Genomic DNA, 22,132 nt, shown 5'->3' with positions numbered 1-22,132 from the left:
TCACCGCAACTAGAGAAAGCCCTTGCACAGAAACGAAGACCCAACACAGCCAAAAAGAAATAAATGAATAAATAAATAATTAAAAAAAAATTCAAAGTCACATACATTGAGGATCTTTCATTTTCTAAGTTACTTATCTGCCTATTACTAGTTCTTTTTGCTCTCCCCAACATCCTTCCAATTTTTATTTTTCCACAAGTCAAACCAGTTATACAATTTCTGCTCCATTTTGTCCCAGGAAATTCTTTCTTGGATCTCTCCATCATCCTACATCCAAAAGCAAATCCATCCTGCATTTGGACTTCCTTTTGGGGTCTTCTGCCAGCTCTCATTTATAACTGTCCTTCCTCACTTTAGGAATTCCTTTGACCTCTTTTTTATGTCAGATTCCCTGTATCTATGATTACTTATCTCCTTAATTATAAGAAATCACACCCCCCAGTAGCATCCTGAAAAGGAATACATGGGAAGTAAATGCTTTGAGACCTTGCAAGCCATATCTACCTTATTCACATAACTGACTGGTCGTTTGACAGATTTTAGAATTCTAGATTGGAGATAATTTTTAGTTACAATTTTGAAAATGCTGTCCATTGTTATTTGCTGAGAAGTGTGATACTATTCCGATTCCTTATTCATTGTACATGGTCTACATTTTCTCTCTAGAAGTTTTTAGAATTGTCTCATTATTCCTGAGATCGTGAGATTTCATAATTATTTGTCTTGGAATGAAGCCATTTAATCTAGAGGCTCATTTCCCTCAGTTCTGGGAACTTTTATTATTTCTTTGATAATACCCTCCTCTCAGTTTGTCTATAGGCTCTTTCTTGAACTCAGGTTGGTCAGATGTTGGACTTCCCAGACTGATCTTGAAATTTTCACATCTTCTACCGTCTGTCTCTACATTGTTTTTTTGATCCTACCTTTAAGAAATTTTCCATCTTCACCTCTCAACACTTCTATGGAATTTTGTCTTAATTTCATCTGAAATATTTTTAATTTCCAAGAACTCTTTCTTGATTCCTTGTTGTTCTCTGTTCCCACAGCATCTTGTTTCAAAGTAATTCTTGTTTTAATAATGCAATATCTTCTCTTATCTCTTTGAGGATGCTAATTATAATTACTTGGAAGCTTTCTTATATTCCCTGCATTGCCTCTGTTTTATTTTGAATTCCTTTTATCCGCTTGTTTTGGTCTCTGTCTTTTGGATTTTTGCCTCAAATGTTTAAGGACTCTTAGCTGTCAATGCACATTTATGAGTGAAACCCTTAAACATTTTTTGGATGCTCTGTGTAAATGGGTGAGCCTTATGACTGGTGGGTTTTACTGAAGTGTGATCAAGCAGAAGATAAGCTTTTCATTACGAAGATATTCAAACGTCAGCATCTACAATTCTTTTTTGTGAGACTTTTGAGTTTCTCTTGAGAAAGAGCTCCAATTTCCTGCTAAAAGGTGTAACTCTGGTTATGGGTGTTCTAGGAGCAAGTTGGGGGGAAACTTAGCAAACTTTTACTTAATAATCTGTGTTCAGTCTGCAACTTTAGCCCCTCCCTCTACTAAACTTGGCGTCCTCACATCCATAATCTCTCTAGTCCAATTTCTCCAAAGAGTGAATGTCCAATCTCTTCTAGGAGTTGGGATAAAAAGGCCTGGCTGCACATACATGTCAAGAAGGAGTCTAGAGGAGGAGGTAATTCTCAGCACTCCTTACACAATCTTTCAACCAATTCCCAGGCTTTTTAGCCACCTTCTCACTTCTACCTTCTGTCTTGCGATTCTCCTATTTCCTGAGAACAATGGAGAAACAGAGACTGGGGGAGACCAATGGTATTCAAAAGAGTTTCTGAGTTTTATATTTAGATTTCTTTTTCTTTCAAGTTTCTGGTTTAGAGCTTAATAACTTCAGTGTATATTAATAAGATCAGGTGATTTTTACCTATTAAATTTGAAAGTCTACAATAGAATCATATTAGACTATTTTTTACCTTCTACTGTTGCATAAGTGATTATTAATTATAATTTAAATCATCAAATGTTATATAATTTTGACATATTGACTACTAAGTTAAAAGGTACTAAAGTTTTATCAACTTCATATTTTAATTCATATCTCTTCTTTATAAGGGTAAATTACAGTATAATTTAATTGCTTCTTTCTTTTCTATCTTTATTTCACATCTATTCTCTAGGTGGATATTAATATGCACTACTACCATATTTCTCTGGTTAAATAAACCTTCTTTATGGTAATATTTTAAGATAAACTTCTTCAGTCCACTGGATTTTACTTCAGAGCTTTATTGCTGGACCTGTTTACCATGAAATTTTAGTATTTTGTACTGTTTTTATATCAAAATACATAAATATTTTCTATATTTGAAACTGAGGACTCAATCCTAGCTATTGTCATCAGCATGGAAAAGATTTTTCAAATTCATAAATTGTTCGTTATTTCTGCTCCCTAAGACATTTTAGTAGGTAAAGTGATTTGCTTTATTCATACAAGACATTGTGGTTTATTTTGTATGAGGAATTTCAACACACTGAAAGGCCAAATGATTATTTCTGGGTTTGAAATATAACCTCTGTAAAATGCAAACATGCCACCTCCTTTTGTCATTGTCTTGACATCAGGGGTGAAAAATAAGTTTGGATTTATGAGTAGGTCTTGAGAATGTTGGTGGGGGTGAAAAAAGTCCTATATCTTTCATGTTTTCTTTTAAAAATCCCAATTTGCTACCCTTTTATTTCAACTTAACAAAAGTCTCTTTGGTACCAGCAAAGTGTAGAATACAGGTATAAAGAAATGATGAATACCCAGGCCTTGACTTCACAATCAACAAGGTGATAGAGTGGAATAAAAAGATACATCCACAAATAACTATAATATATGGAAGAATATGATAAAAACCCATGAGAAAAAGTATAAAAAACATGCTTTAAGAGCACAGAAAGGAGTATTAGACGAGCTCCATGACAGTAGACAGCATGGAAATATCAGAAAGTGGGCGGCAAAAACCCCAGTTTGGCTGAATGATATATTAAATACTGGGGGACTGTACTTTTGTGTTTGTGTCACTATCTTCACTCAAATAATGAGGAGCCCCTCATGAAAATCATATAAAGTCCAGGTTCCTCAATTTCTGACTTTTAACAAGGCAACATTATTAACTTCTTTTCTGCTTCCCAGTGTAAAGCAGTCATTAAATTTGGAAAGACAGATTCAAATTCCAGTTCTATCACTAACTAGCTGAGTGAAGTTGGACAAGTTAACTTCTCTGGGCCAATTCATAATCCCTTCTCTGTGATATGTGGATATTAGTAACAGTACTTATTGCATAGGGTTATGGGAAAGGTTAAATGAATTAATAACATATGTACATGCTCAACAAATCATGGCTATTATTATAGCAAAAAAATTCAATATTAGGAATCAGGAAATCTGATCTTTAGTTTGGGTACTACTGCTTGTAAGCTGTGTAACCTACATAAATTGCTTATTCTGTCTGGGCCTCAGTATCCCTGTCTGAAAAAGTAGGGGATTGACCTAGACAACACGTACTCTTCCTAAACTGTAATAGACTAGGTGCTGTAGATGACATTTTTATTTAACTTTGATACTGAACTATGCAATTGGATTAAATTGGATTAAATTGCCATCATTAAGCATATAATACATTGAAATTTTATTAAAAGGATGAAAATGAAAGTGATAATAATGAGTTAGGCTGCAGAAGTAATTTCAAGTGCACACAAAAAGAGTAGTGATAGATCAGATCCTATTAACATCCACCTGGATGTAAGAGAAAATACATGGTAAATTTATTCAATTCAGATGCCAAGCTCAAAGATGTATGATTTTGTAAGAAAAAAAGAAAAAAAAACATGCTCACCCTAATTTCAGAATTGGTTATCCTGACAGTTTAGGGCCTGAGTCTTCCTAATACAGGGAAAATTGTATCCAACTATAAGATGTTTAATATGAAGAGGTTACAGGGTATAATAGTAATGTTTTAAAAATGTATTTAAAAATATCCAATGGTTGAACTAAACAAAGAACATGGAGAACAAAAATCTAAGATATGCCCCTGAGATGAGTGACCATATTGAATCAACTATCATGTCCATTTTTATGTACACTAAGGACAGCCTGGGAATAGGAAATAGACATTACAGTAGAAGAAATGAAGTGCATCATCATTATATTTCTGCTTCTTCAATTTTTATTCCCTCCTTTGAAATCTTATAATTGTTCCCTATAAAATGTACAAAAAAGATGTTGATAATATTTGGAAATGTATCAAGAAGACAAAATCGCTCATCTATTTAACTAATTATTTAACTACAGTGTTGAAATTAAATGCATCAGCATGTATATCTGAGGTAACAGTGTCCTTAGAGTCCAAACTCCCACAAGAAAAAAAAGTACTGAAAAATCTTTGGCTCATAAACATGGATGAATCTAAGATGTTTGCATAAAATTTAGCATAATATGATTATATGGCTGATTAGAAATTTTCTGGAAAGGGCTATGTTCCATGTCCTAATAATTGGTTGATCAAATTTGTCTTTGATTTTTATATCTCTGATCAGTGCAGTGCATTATAGCTCAGAACTAATGGAAATATAGTAAAGTGTGATATTTTTAAAGCAGCTAATAAAGTTTACTCAAAAAATGGCTTCTCAGAAATATGATTTATAGTTAATTAAGGCATCTAATGGCTATGCCTTATACTTCCAAATATCTAATTCATACAAAAATGTTTATATTTTATTAAATTATAAAATGTATATTATTTTTATGTTACATGTTGATAATTCATAATTGAATAGGTATTTTACAATTTTATTAGTATACCGGGTTGTTTATTTTTGTGGCAAAGTAAAAGAATAGCTTTCATTTTTGGTTAGTATCTCAAAAAAACATCTCTTGTCATGTACTTCTGTGATTTTATATTTCTTTACTATGGAAACATGTGTATTTCAAACTACTCCAATTTATTTGTATGTTTATATCATATTCTCCTAAAATGTACCCCAGATTGGGAATTGACTGCCAAATGATCTCATAAATCAAGAAATGTAATTTTCCCAGCTGTTTATATGTATACTTGATACTCTATAGAGGTGCTTATAAGCTTTAGTGGATAATAGTGAACCTGGATGGATATTTATGGTGGTTTGATTGAAGTAATGACCCTAATTTAGTGATACCTTTCTGTATCCATGCCATTAGTTAGTATTCTCCCTCTCAGATTTTGGGCCTGATCGTATGAGTGGCCTTGTTTAATAGGAGAGTAGCAAGCAAACAAATGCAAGCAAAGACTTGAAAAGCACTTACACATTAGTGCTTACCCTCTTTATATGCTTTATATGCTGTCACTAAATAAATAAGCTCTAGCTAGTCTCTGGATAATGAGATGCATGGCTCAGTCATTCCTTTTACCTAGCAAACAGGGAGCCAAACTCCAGACCAGAGTGAGGCCATACTAGATCAAGCAGCTTCCAGCATTAGAAATCCCAGTCAAAACCAGCAGAGCCTCACCAACTGAGCAGAACTGCCCATTTGACCCATAGACTTTTGAGTGATAACAAATGGTTGTTCTTTTAAGCTACTAAGTTATAGACTTTTTACACAGCAATAAACCAATGATACAATATATATTGGAAAAAGACAACAGAGCAAAAACATCTTTCCAAAGAACATTAACATTTTCTTATCATATATCTGTTGTTATGTTAAAACTCCTTTGTGAATAACTAGATTTTCAGTGCAGGAGGCAATCTTGGATATGACCTCCTCTCTATACTTGTCTTTATAGATATCCCTAACATTTGTCAAATCAATCAATAAACATTAGGCATCAACTAAGTGCCTAGAACAGTGCTAGATGTTGAAAATACAAAGGTGAATCAGCCAGACTTCTATCATTATGTTCACTGAGCTCACACGAACATCGAGTTTTTGGATTATTACAACATACTCTGTGATACTTGCCATGGAAAAGTCTTTGCTCTTCAAAGTCAAACTGAATTCCAAAGTTAACTCTATTTGTGTATTTCATTGTATCTGGCCATGATCTTCCCCTTCTCCCAGAAATTCTATAGATATGATATTCATTAGTTCTGTTCGTTAATACTTCTATTTCCCCTGCTTTGTGGGAACATGGTAGCATTGCACTTTCCTCATGCAGTAGGTTGAAAAGTGGGCACAAATTATTTCTTTCCCTCTTTCCATACCCCTTTGCAATGTGTCTTGCAGCTCTTCCTGTTAAGAGGTAGGATCTATTTCCCCATATTGTCACTGGGCTTGGCCATATGATTTGCTTTAGCCAATGGGCCTGGAGCAAATGTAGCGCAAGCCAAAACTTAAAAAACGCTTTAATTGCAGCTCTATTTACAATAGCCAGGACATGGAAGCAACCTAAATGTCCATCGACAGATAACTGGCTAAAGAAGATGTGGCACATATATATACAATGGAATGTTACTCAGCCATAAAAAGAAACGAAATTGAGTTATTTGTAGCGAGTGGATGGACCTAGAAACTGTCATACAGAGTGAAGGAAGTCAGAAAGAGAAAAACAAATACCGTATGCCAACACATATATATGGAATCTAAAAAAAAAATGGTTCTGAAGAACCTAGGGGCAGGACAAGAATAAAGACGCAGACATAGAGAATGGACTTGAGGACATGCGGAGGGAAAAGGGTAAGCTGGGACGAAGTGAGAGAGTGGCATGGACATATATACCCTACCAAATGTAAAATAGGTAGCTAGTGGGAAGCAGCCCCATAGCACAGGGAGATCAGCTAGGTGCTTTGTGTCCACCTAGAGGGGCAGGATAGGTGGGAGGGAGGGAGATGCAAGAGGGAAGAGATGTGGGGATATATGTATATGTATAGTTGATTCACTTTGTTATACAGCAGAAACTAACACACCATTGTAAAGCAATTATACTTCAATAAAGATGTTAAAAAATAAAAAGCGCTTGTGCATTGGGGCTTGCTCTTTTTGAACCCTGTGACTGCCACCATGTGAACAAGCCAAGGCTAGCCTCCTGATGATGAGGGACACCTGGATTGATTGCTCTGTTGTCCCAGCTGACGGCTCGCCCTCAGAAACAGGGCTGCCTTGCTGACAGGCAGCTATTCACAAACACCTGAGTGAGCCCAGCCCAGGCCAGAAGAACTGTCTGGCTGAGCCTAACACAAATTGCTATTCCACAGAATCATGAACTAAATAAATAGTTGATGTTATAAGCTTTTAAGTTCTGAGGTGGTTTGTTATGTCCTCAAAGCTATCTGATATATCACTCCTTTGAAGTTAGGCATAGCCATATGATTTGCTTCACCCAGTGAAATATTTCACTTCTGGCAGGTCTTTAAGAGCTGGACTGTGCTTTGGCATCTTCTTTCTCTTGTCATGCTGACGGCAGAACTTTCAGATGGTGGGGCCCCGTAAATATGGGTCCCTGAGTGGACATAGAACAGTTCTTCCTCACCCCCACAGTACTGAGTTTTGGTGAACATATAGTTTAAGTAAGAAATAAATCTCTGTATTAAACCTCTGAGATTTTGGGTTTCTGTTACTGGAGCATAACCGAGCCCATTCTGACTAACATAGAATTTGGTACCCAGAAGGAAGTACAGTTATGATAGAAAATCTAAAATATTTAGCTATGACTTAGAAACTCAGTGGGTGGTGGCGAGGAAAGTGTTGTTAGAGGCTGGAAAGTTTGCAATCCACGCTAGCTGTGGTATAATATTTGTTAAAGCTATTCACGCATGCCTCCCATTCTTCCCCTTTCTAAACAGAAATGTTTACCACGGTTGTTCTGTTCCTGTCCCACCAGTGTTTGTTTGTTGAGCGCACGTGTCTCTGTGTGTGTGTGTGTAACCAGGGAGTATAGATATTTTGTCTTTTCAGATCTTTATAATAACAGAAGTTTTTCTCCTGTTCTAATACAGGGACTACCAAGCATCACCCAGAGATGCTGGACTTTGAGATTAATGCCGTTACTGAATAGAACTTTTGGATTGTTTCACTTGTGATAGGAATGAATGTATATTGTAGTGTAAGGAGAGTGATATGTATATTGGTGACTAGAAGGATGGATCGTAGTAATCCCTGGTGCTGTTCACCAGTAAATTTGGGTTAATTTTTCTTCTGGGCAAATGGTAGGATTACACTTTCCTGCTCCCTTGAAGATAGCATGCCCATATGATTTGCTTTTGTCAATGAAATGTGAGTGAGATTGACTTGTATCCCTTTCAGAAAGAACCTGTTTGCCATTCATCTTTCTTTTGCCTATCATGTAAGTGAGGAAGTTCCAGAGATTGGTTGGAGCCTCCCTAAGCCATTTGGTTGCTTGATGAGAATCTCATGGAGTGACGCTCTCCCCACCCTCTCCCTTCCTTCTACCAGAGATGAACATACAGATGAGCAGGAAATAACTTTTTTTTGTTGTTTTTAAGCCACTAAAACTCTTGGATGCTTTGTTACTGCACCATAACCTAGCCCATCCTAACCAATGTAGAGTACTGAGATAGAAAAGCTACAGAGGCTGATCATCTTAGCAATTACAACACGAGTAGAATCCACAACTGAAACCATCCACTGGTAACTCCAAAAGCACCTTCACTAGTGATTTCACTTGCTTCTCCAATTGTGTCCATTCTAAAAAAGATGATTATGAGATTTCAAACTTCATTTTTTTTTTTTTTAATTTTTGAAAATTTAAAACTACTTATTCAGTATTGAGGAGGTAACGATGAGCAAGGACTACTTTTTCCTAGGAAGCAAAAAAAAAAAAAAAAAAAAAGGTGGAGGTGGATAAGGAAGGATAAGCCACAAAACAGGGAGGATGGAACTGAATTCAGAACTCACAGAAGTTTCCAAGAAGAATTCAAACATATTTCCCACAGACTTGTGCATAAATTCCCAGTAATCCACAGTACTTCTCAGCAAACTGTGTGTGTCATAGCTTCGGTTCGGCCCCCTGCACGTATACAGAAATGTATGCACAATCACTGTGGTGCAAAAGTTAAAAATGTCATTGGAGTTTATATCTAATCAAAAGCTTTCTCTCTCTCTGAAGAAATATTTTCTCTAGCTCAGCGCAGAATTCATTCCACAACATTTAAGTGCTAAATCCCGTGCTGCGCACTGTACTAGGGTTAGCCAAGTGAAAGACGACACAGTACACAAGACTCAAACTTAAACTCCTGTCCTCCAGGAGTTTACTTTTTGCGGAGCATAAAAGTGCCCCATTTTGGAGTTTTCACCCAGTCACGTCCAAGCCCCCCGTAAACGATTTCCGGTGAAAAGCCCCGCAATTTTCCCCTAATCTTTACAAATATTCTCGCTTTCCGAGATGTCATCGCCCTGGAAACTGAAGTTACTGTGGGTTCTCCCTCTGGACGTTTGGCAGTTATTTCGGATGCAGCCGAATGACCGGCTTGCTCCTTCCCAGCAGCGACGAGATCACAGTGACCCCCAAAAGTTTACAGCACTTAAAGCACAAAGCGCAGCCCGAACCTTCAAGATACCGACAACTCTAGCGGCTTCCACCGCCTTTCTATCGTGGATCCTAAGGAAGTTAAGGTGGCTGGGTCTGACCCCGCAACGCGCGCAGCGCACTGTTCTGAGCGCTAAACCCACAAGCCGCACAGAGCTGAGAAGCCGAAGGCCAGGCTGCAAGCCCAAGTGTGCGAAGGGTACGGAAACGTGCCCATCCCTGGTGGACTACAAGGACCGGCATGCACCGCACCGCGGCAGCAAGCTCCGCTTCGGGACCCCAGCGCAAGGAGACCTGGGAAGTGAAGTCTCCGGGAGTCCGGAGTCGCGTCGCGAAGACAGAAAGGAAGCGTTGCTAGTCCGCTCCATTAGCATGCCGGTTCCTGGCGGGGCTCCGAGCCTCTGGCTCCTGCTCAGGGTTTTCGCGGGCGGCAGGAGCGGTATGGCTCGCTTGAGTAAACTCCGGGGGGAGGGGAGAGAGGGGAGTAGATGGGGAGGCGGGGTCAGCGGAAGCGGCAGGTTGCTTCCTTCTCCTCACGCTCCCTCCCCGCCTCTCCCAGAGGGAGCGGTGGGAGGGGGAGGGAAGGGCAGAGGGAAGGTAGTGTGACACGTGTCAATCAACCCCCCTCCGGGGGGCGCGCGCTCCGGGGCTCGCGCCGAGGGCTCGCGCCCCTGCCTCGTGCCTGCGCCGCTCGTATGTAAATGAGGGCGCGTGACGCGGGACGCAGATGGACAAGGGAAGAGAGAGAATGGCCGCTGCCGCCGCCGCCGCTGCTGCCGCCGCCGCCGCCGCCGCCGCCGCTCAGTGCCGGAGCCCTCGGTGCGCGGCGGAGAGGAGAGGATTCCGGCGGGAACTCGACTCTTGGCGCCACCGCCTCATGCACTGTGTAGGTAAGAGAGACACGGGCCGGGGCCCCGGCTCCGCTCGGCGACGGCTGCCGCAGCCCGAGGAGTTTGTGGCAGAGGGGTTTAGTTGAATCTCCCGTTCGGGTCAGTTCATTGGGGGAGCGAGATGGGAGCGGCGGCGGCGCGGCGGATCCGGCGCTCGCCTTTTGTCTGGGGGCTCCTTGCCCGGCGCGGTCCGCGCTCCTTTTCCCTCCTCAGCTCTTTGGCTCCCCGGGAACTGTTAGTTCGGACCCGCTCGCCGAGCCCCCGAGGAAACGGCTCGCTTGCGCTCTCCCCGAAACTCCTCGGCGCCGCTGGCCGCTCGCCGTCCACCCTGTCAAGAGGGAGGAAGCGGGCCGGTGGGTCGGCGCCCGGCCGGAGAGGAGCCCGCGGGCAGAGCCGGCGGGAGGAAGGCGGGCTGGTCCGCGCCCCCGCCAGGCGCACACACACCCCCTTCTGCCGCCGGGGTCCGGGCGGGCCGACGCGACCGGGTTCCCGGGGACGGGGACCTGAACGACCCCCGGGAGCTCGCGGGGCGGGGGCCGCGGGTGAGCCGGCTGGGGGCGAGGGGCGGCGGGGGCGTCGCCCGAGGGGCGGGGGCGCCCAACTCTGCCCTCTCGCGCTCGGCGGCGGCGGCGCCGTGTGTACTCCTTTAAGAAGGAGCCGCTCGAGCGCTGACGGTTGGGATTTGAAGTTCTTCCTCCCTCTTTGGAAGTCTGGACGGAGGGGGGGGGTGTTGCCATGGCGACGGCAACCCCCCCGTTCTCCTCGCTGACGCCCCGAAGACTCGGGTCCTCTTTTACTGTCATGTGATGGACCCTTCCTTGCACAGACACGCACATCGCCCTCTCCAACTCCCATCCCCGTTCTGCAATTCCGTCTTCCCTTTTGGTTGGATCGGAATCTTTCTCCTTCAAACTTCTGGGCTCCGGGCTGTCATTCTGCGGGTTGCTCAGGGGTGGCGGGAGGTGGTGGGACCTCCCCACCTTGCCGCCGTCGCTGTTTTGTTTGAGTAAGACGTGTGCGTGGAGCTGTTATCCAGCAGGTTGGATAACAGCGAGTGGGCGCCGAGGGGATAACGCGGTTTATGGGATGAGGTGTGTTGTGTTTGTTTTGGAAAGGGTTGATGGGTGGGAAAGTAGGAGAAGAGGTAGAGGGAAGGTTGCATTGTCTAAGGAGTGGATAGGGGCAGCAGCTTTCTCGACTGGCAGTTAAATCTTGGCATTTGGAGTTGAGGAGTAACCTTAGTGCCCTAAGAAAACAACTCTCTTACCCTGTTTCCATCTGTTCTTGCGCCACCTCGCGCCCCTTTTCCCCAAGCCCCCTCAGATTTGTTTGGTTAGCGCCTGAAGATCTTTCTTGTTTTTCACTAGTGAAAAGGAGATCGTGGTAAGATAAACTAGTACAACTTCAAATCAGAAATGTGCACTTCAGAGTACGGTGGATATAGGAAAACGTACGAGAAGGAAGTTTGCTCTGAGTAGGGGCATTTAAGTTATGTTCAAGCAATTCACTGTTTTACCCTTTAAAATATGTTTTGTTCTTATCTAAGAATATGTTCTAGGAAATAGCTTTAGTCAGGTATTCATAAGTGATTTTATCTCTTTTTAAAAAGTGTAAAAAAAACCCTCACGGTATTCTTATATAAAAATTTTAAGCCAAGGGTTGCTGGTGCCTCCCGAATACAAAATGGACCCTGTTTTTATAATTGCTTATGTAAAGATCTCTTCCACTGACAACCTGTTTGAAAATTGTTGAGTTCGTTCAGTTAGAATCAGGCAGGATGATAGCATTGTAACACTGGCTCGAGATACTATTGTGTTAAGTTTTGCCGAGGCACAGTTATTTGATGGTGTCTTTGGACAATTTTTATATTTTAGAATACCTTGGCTTTTTCTTTTTTCTCATCTTGCTTGTTTAGATGCATTAAGTATGGCTTTGTCTCACAAAAATATATGTGCTTTTGAAAAATAGTCGAATTTTAATTAAACACAAAATTAATTGGATATGATGGAAAAAGGGAAATAGGATACTTTCTGTCTTACCTACTTGGATATTCAAGTCGGATTGGAAGACATTGAAGATTGTGTTAATGCTGTGTGTCTAATATGCAGTCTTTATATTACATTTTTAATGTAGTATATACTTGTACGGTATTTGAAAGAAAATTTTTTCCTGAGCTCTAACTATATTTGAGAATTATTTCCCACAGTCCCAGTCCTAGTCGGGAGACCTAGGAAGATCCATCTTATAGTTTGTTTTTATCATGGTTGTTTTTTAAATAAACAATAAAACTCTCTTAAGCAGGATATACACTAGTTGATTGGGTTTTTTTCAGTAGTCTATATGTGAAGCACCTACTCACAGTATGAATTGGGCTTAAGTGTATTTTGTGTAACTATTTTAAGTTACCTTTTGCTATTACTTTGTAAATATATTTGAAAAAAGCTGTGTTCTTTTTACTTTGCATGTGTGTATGTGTGTGAATATATATGTGTATATGTACTTCTGTATTGAATATTCATTGCTCTTATTGGTTGAAATTATTTTTATAAAATATTCTTTCTGCCTTTGGGGAGGAAAATGATCCACAAGTCTTATTTTTAAATGAAATATGGAAATTGTAAGCAGTTTCTCAGGGCCTTACAGCAAATTAGTATTGAGCCAGTAGTGAAGTTTTAAAATCTCAGTTTTTAACCTAAATCTTTAAAGTAATCTCATTCATTTTTAAAATAACATATAAATATTCTAATTTTATGAGCAAAAAGTTCATTTTCCTTGCCATGACTGCTTGTAGTTAGCTAAGATGTTTAACTCTTGATACGGAAAATTATATTTACCTTTCTCTATTTGTGGAACTCATCTCTTTAGGTTAGGTTTATGGCTACTCTGTGATTTAATCCTGGTTTTTCTTTTTTTATAATTGAAGAGTTGTCCTGTAAGCTGTGTGTCCCAGTTAATAGCTTTATTTACAATGTGGTGCTTTTTACAATTTGATTTTTCTCTGTAATCATCCTGTACTGTGCTATACTTTTGAATATGTTCATCTAACAAATGTTTGAGTGTTTATTGGATATAATAAATAGTATCCTAGTACTCAGCATGTTGAGTGATAACAGATAGAGTCCTGGATCTTATGGAATTATATATGGAATATATAATTAGTATCTGATAAATCATATAATTTAAAGCAAAGTCAAGTCCAGGATAAAGGAAATGCATTAGTATATTTTTAAACATTATCAGGACTTGTGTAGTCTATTAGGATATTTGATCTGGGGATTAAGTTTTCTGTTTTGTTTTAACTTTTCATTTTGATATAATTTCGAACTTACAAGAAAAGTTGGAAGAATAGTACCAGGAACTCCTCTATAGCCTTACCCACATTCACCAATTGTATTACATTTTGCAGTATTTGCTTTATCATTCTTGTCTTATATCTATATCTTTTTTTTTTTTTTCTGAACCATTTGAGGGTAATTTGGAGACATGATGCCTCTTTACACCTAAATTCTTCAGTTATATTTCCTAAAGCCAAGGACATTGGCTTACCTGACTACAGTATAGTTATTAAAACCAGGAAATATAACATTGACATACTATTAATGATACTATTATTGAATTCATAATCCATATTCAGATTTTATCCATTTTACTTTATAAGCTTTCCCCCCCCAGCTAGGATCATACATTGCATTTGGTTGTCATATCTCTTTTTAGTCTCTTTAAATCTGAAACACTTTCTCAGCCTTTCTTGTATTTCTTGACCTTGACATTTTTTGAAAAGTACAGGAGAGTTATTTTGTAGAATGTCCCTCAATTTGAATTTGTCTGTTGTTTCCTCATGATTAGATTGGTTATGCATTTTTGGCAGGAATACCTCTGAAGAGATGTTCTGTCCTTCTTAATACATCATATCTTGAGATTCATAATGTTGTTTTGTCCCAGTGTTGGTGATGGTAGCTTTGAAAATTTGGTTAATGTGGTATTTTCCATATTTCTCCCTGAAAGTTACTATTTGTCCTTTTGTAATTAATATGTAATTTGTGGGAAAATACTTTTGAGGAACAGGATATTTACATAGTCTCATCAAAACTTTACCCACAAGTTTTAACATCCATTCATGATTTTTCTAGCTTCATCATTCTGTAACTAGTAGTTGATATTCTGTCATAAAGCAGTCTATCCCATCTTCTCCTTTATTTATTTTGTTAGTTATTTTCATCCGTATGAACTCATAGGTTCTTATTTTATTCAGTGGTTAAATCCATTACTGTCATTATTTTGATTTCCAAATTGTCCCAGGTCTGGCCAGTGGGAGCCTCATCAAGCTGTTCCAGTGTTTTTTGACAAATCACATGTCTCCCCAACCCCTCCCTGCCCAATGATTATTTTTGAGCACTTCCTTCCTGCCCAAACAAGATATTCCAGGTTCATCTTGTACTTCACATGTCCCAGCCCTGACATCAGCCATTTTTCCAAGGAGCCCTCCATTCTTTTTAGTGGAAAATAGATTTAGATACCAAAATCTGAACAAGAGGTGTCAGGACTGTTTTTAAGCCCTGTTTTTCTGATACAGAAGTTAATGATCATTGTAACCAGTGTAACTGATTTGCCTACGATTACAACAATAAAACAATGGAGATTTGATTAGAATCATTTTATAAACTCCAACATACCATTGTTGTCCAGTAGAAATAAAATGGGTGCCAAATATATTATTTAAAATTTTCTAGTAGCCACATTAAAAAAGCATGTTTGATTTAGCCCAATATATTAAAAATATTTTAACATTAATCCATATAAAATTGTTGAGTTAGTTTACATTCTTTTTAAAACATTAAGTCTTTGAAATCAGTTATTATAGCATATCTCAGTTTGGACTAGCTACATTTCAGGTGCTTAGTAGCCTCATGTGGCAAATGGCTACCACATTGGACAGCACAGTTTTACAGTGTAGTGACTCCAGCCAAGGCTTGATTACCTTGGTACCACTTATTTCAAATCTGTTGATACTAACCAAACTGATAGCTTTTCCCAAATCTTTTATTCCCCAAATCTTTTATTTGAATAACGTAATATAGTGAATGGGAATATAGGCACTGAAGCTAGACTACCTGTGTTTGAACTCTAGCTCTCTAGCTGTTACCACCTACCAGGTTGGACAAGTTACTTAACCTCTCTGTACTTCAGTTTCTTACCTGTAAATTGAAGATAATGAGGTTGTTCGAAAATTAATTGTGTTGATATATGTTAATATGTGTCTACCATATAGAAAACATTCCATAAACATTTGCTGTTATTATTATTTATACAGGTTATTAAAAGCTTTGAGCTTTATGTTTTTGCCAGTAGATTCTTTCTGGTGGGAATGCTGATGAACAATGAAGACATCATGAGGCATGTTAGAGAAAAAGATAGTAAGGCCTTGAAAGATCTATATTCTAGGGTATTCTTGAGCCATAGAGTCATGGAGTTTAAGAATCACAGTATAATCGCTTAGCTTGATCTTCGCTTTTTATGTATAAGAAAGCAAAAGACATTTGATGCCGTCCTACGTTGCAAGGAATGTTTTGGCTTTGTAGTAGCTGAATACAAGAAATTCGATTAAATTCATTAAAAGAAATCTGTATCATATTATATCATCTTGAACCTACTGTTTGTTGGTACCTACTCTCTGTACTCTTCCTGTTAACCACATCACTGTCTTAGAGTTCTACACTCTGCAGGTGTTTGCAGAGTAGACTTTTCCAAACTACCTGCCCCACTGATAATCAGCAGTATCAGGGGCAGAGGATATTCTCTTCCTCTCTTTTTTAACCTCTGAAGAAGTTACGGGAGCACTTCATAGAGCTATAACACTTAAAGATGGGATAGTCCAGGTAAATAAAGTTCTAGATAATCAACTTGACACTTCTTTCCGGCTGCTTCTTGCCTCCTACTCTTTTATTTTTCCACCAACTTCTACCTCATCTTGTCACTATTGCTATGTAAATTCTGGAGAGTAGATTTACTTAGAAATCTGGATTTGCTGAGAACTGGTATGAATGGGTCAACTACCCAAAAACTTTGCACAACTGTCTTTTCAGGCACTAGCAAATTTTTTATCCATTAAAAAAAGATGTGAATTAAAGCACTATCTAATAATGTGTATCAGGCAAAGGGAATCTGATGATCATGAGGAGTTGGGTGGTAAAGACACATATCCAAATTTCTCTGTAAAATAGGCGCATTGTGAATTTTGCATGTAAAATTTGAAATTCTGTGTACTCTTGGATTATTGTATACTTGGAAGTTCTGTCATCCTTGGGTTCAAGCAGTATATGAATTTTGTATATTTGCATATGTTAGAAACAGGCTGTATGCTGGTCTGAGCATATCACATGTATTCTCCTTTCTGTGTGGTGCTGTCTCTTCCTGTCCATGCTACTTCCCTTGGCTGGTTACATGTGTGTATCCCTCCCTGTTTGGCTGGGTACTGTGATAAGTTCCTGTTATGTCACCAGAAGTAGCTATTATATATCCTCCATGCTCCCCTGGTTTATCTTTCAATCCTGGTGTTTAATTCTTCTTCCACTGTGCAGTCTTGGGAGGAGCAACAGAGGCATGTAGATTTTTGTATATGCAATTTTTTCTTCCTTCTTGGTAAATCCAGTTTTTCAATTATAGTATCATACGTTATTGAGGTTTAGAGTTTCTATCTTTTTCTTTTTTGATAATACTCCTTCTTTTTTGGGTGTGTGTGTGTATATTTTATTCACCACAGAATATAGATAAGAGGCTGTAACTAGGCCCAGACCAACCTACTGCTACCATTAGGAAACTAATTAAGGTAACAATGCCATATTTGTATTTGAAGAATGGCACTTTGCTCTTAATAAAGCTAAATAAAAATTTGTTTTGAGGATTTTTATGTTTTCTAGAAAACAACTTACAATGAAGAATCACTTTTCTGTATCTCCTTTCCTTTTATATAGTTTTCCCATTAATTGGCAACAACCCTGCTTACTTATTTTGCTTCTTTGTTTTTCTTTTCTGTTTACCTTGATCTATTACCAAGTTATTATTATTTTCTTTACAATGTCTCTTGGATTCAGTTTTTCTGATGAAGTGTTAAGCACTTGGGCCGATTTAGGTAAGACTCTAGTTTATATCAGTATCTGCATCATTGATTTTACTGTCCTTCAGTCTAGCTTATAACCTATATTAAATCATTATTTGGAATAGCTACTCTGATTTTGTACTTTACAAAGCAGTAGTATCTCCCATTTGTCTTTTTTCATCAAATAAAAGCTCCTAACCATATCCAGTTAGTTGATCATAGTCCACCAGGCTTCTTCCCTGCTCATTTGCCTAGTTTCTTCTTTAGACAGCCCAACCACTTTCATCTGCCTTTACTTCTGTTTTGTGCACATTGCTCCAAATTCTTGAGTATCTTATTAATCATAACAGCTACCCTGCCTGCATCCTCAGTCTCCTTTAAAATTCACTTGTATCCTAGAGTCTTTTCTAAAATATTTCTTGAAAAACTAGTTTGAGACTTTCTCTGTTAATTCAGATTGGCCAGTTCTTTTCTGATGGCTGTGTGTAAGGTGTGTATGTAGGGAAAAAACTTTGTCCAGTAGTCTTCATATTTAAATAATAAACTATTTAGTAAACAGTTTAGGGACAAGGGGCTAAGTCTTCACAAATGGTAAAAAGGATTAAGAATTGAAAGAACATAGTTCCTTTTTAGCCTCTATTATAACCTTAGGCCCGAGTCATTTCACTTTTCATAGATGGAAATCTATGGATAATAGATTTATAGCTGTCCTTAAATGTTCACTAGCTTTTGTTTTTATGAAAGGTGCTATAATACTTATATAGTAGTGGTTTCTGGGCTAAAAATATAAATTAAGGAATTACCAGCATAGAGATGATATTTAAATCCTTGAAATGGATGAGACCACCTAAGGGTAAGGGATAGTATAACAAGAGAGGAGTACTCAGTACCATGTCTTAAGGAATCTTAGCATTCCTTGGATGGAGGAAGAGGAGCCTCAAAGGAAAGCCACTGGACTTTCACACTGAAAAGTTAGGCCATTGGCTATGTCGGAAAACCAGGAGAGATGGTATTACCAAATCTAAGAGAAGAGTGTTAAAATAAGGAGGGATTGTTATATGTTGATGAGATGTCAAGTGCCGTTAAACAGGAAAATGTGCATTGTTTTTGGCAGCATGGAAGTTCTTAGTGACCTTGACTGGATGAATTTCAGCAGAGTGGTAGGGATGAAAGCTATATTGTAATAGGTTAGAAAGTATTTAAGATGCGTGGAAGAGGAGAAACCATTTGAGAAGCTACATTTTGAGGAAGAACAGATGTATAGAGCAGTAATTGGAAGGGTGTGGGATCTAGGGATGTTTGTTTTATACATGGATAATAAGATGGAGAATACTTTTTTGAATTGATAATATCCATGATTACTTTATATGTTAATTAACTGAGACTTGATAGCAACAAAATATTGAGAGATAAATTAGATAAACAGGATGGGCTTGGTTTGAATCACTGAATGTGAACTCTAAAATTGTTTCGTTTTCCCTTCAAAACATATTTTCCTAATTAAGTTCATCAAGTAAGATATGGTTTGTGACATTAGGGTGTTACACAGTTTAAAAGATGGATTTTTTCCAGTTAATTTACTGTTGTCAGTCAGTCATCAAATATCTTGAGTCCTACTGTGTGCTAGTTGATGGGAGTGTAATTCTATGTTTCTTCCTTAACCAGGTTCTGAACTAGAAATAGGCTTAGGAATCAGGGATCAAAATGTTAGCTTTTTAGATGGTAAGGTTGTATTGAAGAACCTGGCTTGTAGCTGAGGCCAGAATTAAGGCAATATCATCCTGAATTGAACTTACCAACCTATCAAAGACAGAGCAGCTAGAGCTGCATGCCTCTTCTAAAATACAAGGAAGCTCTACCCCATGTGGTTTGCTTATAGGTAGGTAGGACCATCTAGGCAGAATGAACGGTAGGCTTGACCATGCATGAAAAATGACCTTTAAAACATTAATCCATTCCACTAGGAGCAACTATCAGCATGTTGCCAATACTAGTTATTCCTCTCTCCTTTGGTAGGATGAATAAGGGGTAGAGAAAAGGGCAGAAGCTTCTTCCAGAATACTTCCCCTAAAAACGTGATAAGAATTAGGAGAGGTGGGAACTGTGAGTTGGGTAAAAAAGCTAATTCCTACGCTAGGAATTCTTTGCTTTTAAAGAGCTCACAGTTATCAGGGATGTTAAGTATTAGAGATGGCATAATATAATGGAAAGGCTTAGGAGACAGCAATTAATTTTGATTTGAAGAATCTGAAATGACTAGGCTTCAAAGGATTGACTGAAAGCTGGGGTTGGCAGACTTTTTTTGTAAAGGGCTGGACGTAAATATTTTAGGCTCTGTGGGCCATATGGTCTTTATTGCAAGTACTCAACTCTGCTGTTGTAGCACAAAAGCAATCTATAAATGAATGAATATGGCTGTGTTCCAATAACAAAATTATTTACAAAAATAGGCAGATTTGGTCTACTGGACATGGTTTGCTGATCCCTAAGTTAAATGATCCAGCAGAAAAGTAGGTTGGAAGGAACAGGTTGAAGGATAGTGTAAACAAAGGTATAGAAGTCTAAGTAATGTGTATTATGAAAATATTCAGCACTCTAGTGTCACTGGAGTATAGGGTGGGAGTAGGAAGTAGGACTGAAAGTATAAATTATGGCATCTATAAGGAGGAAATTATAAGCCTTTGAAGTTTTTTTTTTAATGGGTAATAAGCGTGATCAGATAAGTCGGCTTATTTTCATTTTGAACATCTGCTGTTGGTTCAGGTTCGAGGTTTTTTTTATTTCTAATAGTTTTAAGAAGCTCAAATTGAAGCAGCCCTTTTAAGTCAAAACTGGGAAAATGAGCAATCTCCACTTCAATAAATTAATTAAGATATTGGATTGCTGAAGTACTCTCAGATGGCACCCTTCTTTTTTGCTTGGGTTCTGAACAACTTGAAAATTAAAACAAGGAGAAAGATGGAAGCAGAATATTACTTTTATTACTAATAGAGGACAGGCTAGAGAAATAGATTGGTGAAGGAGTCAAGTGTTCTGGCATAAGCCAATTTATCCACCCAGTGCTAGGCATACTAGGGAAGCAGAGCGGAGTATGAGCTCTCTGTGAGTATGTTCTCCCGATAGCTACTCCCAAGGGTCTACCCAACTATTCTTTACAAAATCACCAATCAGATCAGTCACTTCGCTTCCGTAGGAGTGAAGAGAGGCTCAGATTGTGCTTATGACGCATCCTTCCTCATGGAAACAGGGAGCAAGGAAAAGGTGTTACTCCTGTAACAATCAAGGCTAATTTTTGCCGAGTTGTATCTGGGCATAAGTGTACTGGAAACAATACAATTGTCATTTTACTGAAAACAACTCAAACTTACATATTCTAAATATTTTTTTAAATATTTAATTCTAGGGTTTGAAACACTCATATTTTTTAAACTCTCAAAATAAAATTGGTAGTCTTGTGTTTTTGATGAACTAGATTTTTCTACAGGCCTATGTAAGATACTTAAATGCATATTTGGCTAGAAAAGAAAGACAAGACTTCCTTCTTTAGCAATTTTCAATTGACTTTTTAAATTTAGAAGGAATTAATATAAAAGAATTGACCACTGTTTCTTTAAGTGGAAAAAGCAGATACTTTGACAAATAGATTAACCTTTTAATTAGCTTGGATTATGGGTGCTTATGCAGTTTATTCACTGGTATCTCTCTTTTTTATTTTATTTTTTAGATGTCATCAGTTGTTCTTCCTTATTCCCTTCGTCTTTCCTTTCGGAACGTTTCAGTACTGAAACCATCAGGTGGGACCAAACAAAGTGTCCACACTGGTTAGGGTATATGGGGGGAGGGGACATGTCCTCTTGAAGGAGTGGGTATGTCAGAGCCTGGCAGGGTTGAGGAGGGTCCCCATGTGGGTTGATAGAGCTGGAGGTATGAGGAGCAGTCTGAATAGGAGGGGCACACTAGTGTAAGGTGTTGGAGCCAAGCAGGGTCAGATCGGTATTTGTGAAGGTGAGTAGCCTGGTACAGAGTAAGAGGGATAAGAGGGCATCTACTAGGAGGTGATGGCTACCAGGGGTGGCAGCAGAAGTCATCTGTGTAGGAGGGTAGCCTGGTTTGGGTGTATTCAGCCTCAAGTTGGATATGGTGGGAGTCCATGGTTGGAGGCATCCCAGTGCAAGATCAGAACCTGAGGGTGGGGAGAGGAAGACATTCCAGTGGAGGATCAGCTCAATATAGGATGTTAGTGCCTAAGCAAGATGAGGAGGATATTCTTGTAGGAGGAGTGCCAGGCACGAGGAATAGGGGAGGTTATACCCATGGAGGAAGTATATGGGCGTTGGGGCAGAGAGGGGTAAAGAGAGCGTCCATGTGGGGATGGGGAAGCAGCCACAATGGGAGGCTGGTAACATATGGGAGACTAGTCAAATAAATAACCTTAAGGATAATGGGAACCAGCCTGTCACTGTCTGAGAAGGGAGTTACCATTATGGAAGTGGAAAAAACTAGAGTGCTTTCTGTAGTGTTGGATCGGAAAAGAGATATTGGTATGTGAATTCATGATTTTTCTTATATATAGATGTAGAATATAGAAATATATACTTATGCCCTAAACTGTTCACTGAGAAGGC

General features: G+C 38.9%; 1 protein-coding gene across 4 annotated transcripts in view; it reads left to right on the top strand.

Moving 5' to 3' along the window:
- Window positions 1-10,248: 10,248 nt before the first annotated feature.
- LCORL (ligand dependent nuclear receptor corepressor like) overlaps window positions 10,249-22,132 on the top strand; it is a gene marked incomplete at both ends in the record, with an annotated part of 176,002 nt that continues 164,118 nt past the window's right edge. For all 4 annotated transcript variants that reach the window (XM_079697764.1, XM_079697765.1, XM_079697763.1 and 1 more), the window contains one exon: window positions 10,249-10,411. In XM_079697764.1, coding sequence (XP_079553890.1) covers window positions 10,249-10,411 — 163 coding nt within the window. The remainder of the gene's footprint in view (window positions 10,412-22,132) is intronic.

The sequence above is a fragment of the Hyperoodon ampullatus genome (genome assembly GCF_949752795.1).
Source record: "Hyperoodon ampullatus genome assembly, chromosome: 1".
NCBI classification, from domain to species: domain Eukaryota; kingdom Metazoa; phylum Chordata; class Mammalia; order Artiodactyla; family Ziphiidae; genus Hyperoodon; species Hyperoodon ampullatus.
The sequence above is the reverse complement of the archived record's forward strand: the minus strand, read 5'-3'. Positions and strand labels throughout refer to the sequence as shown.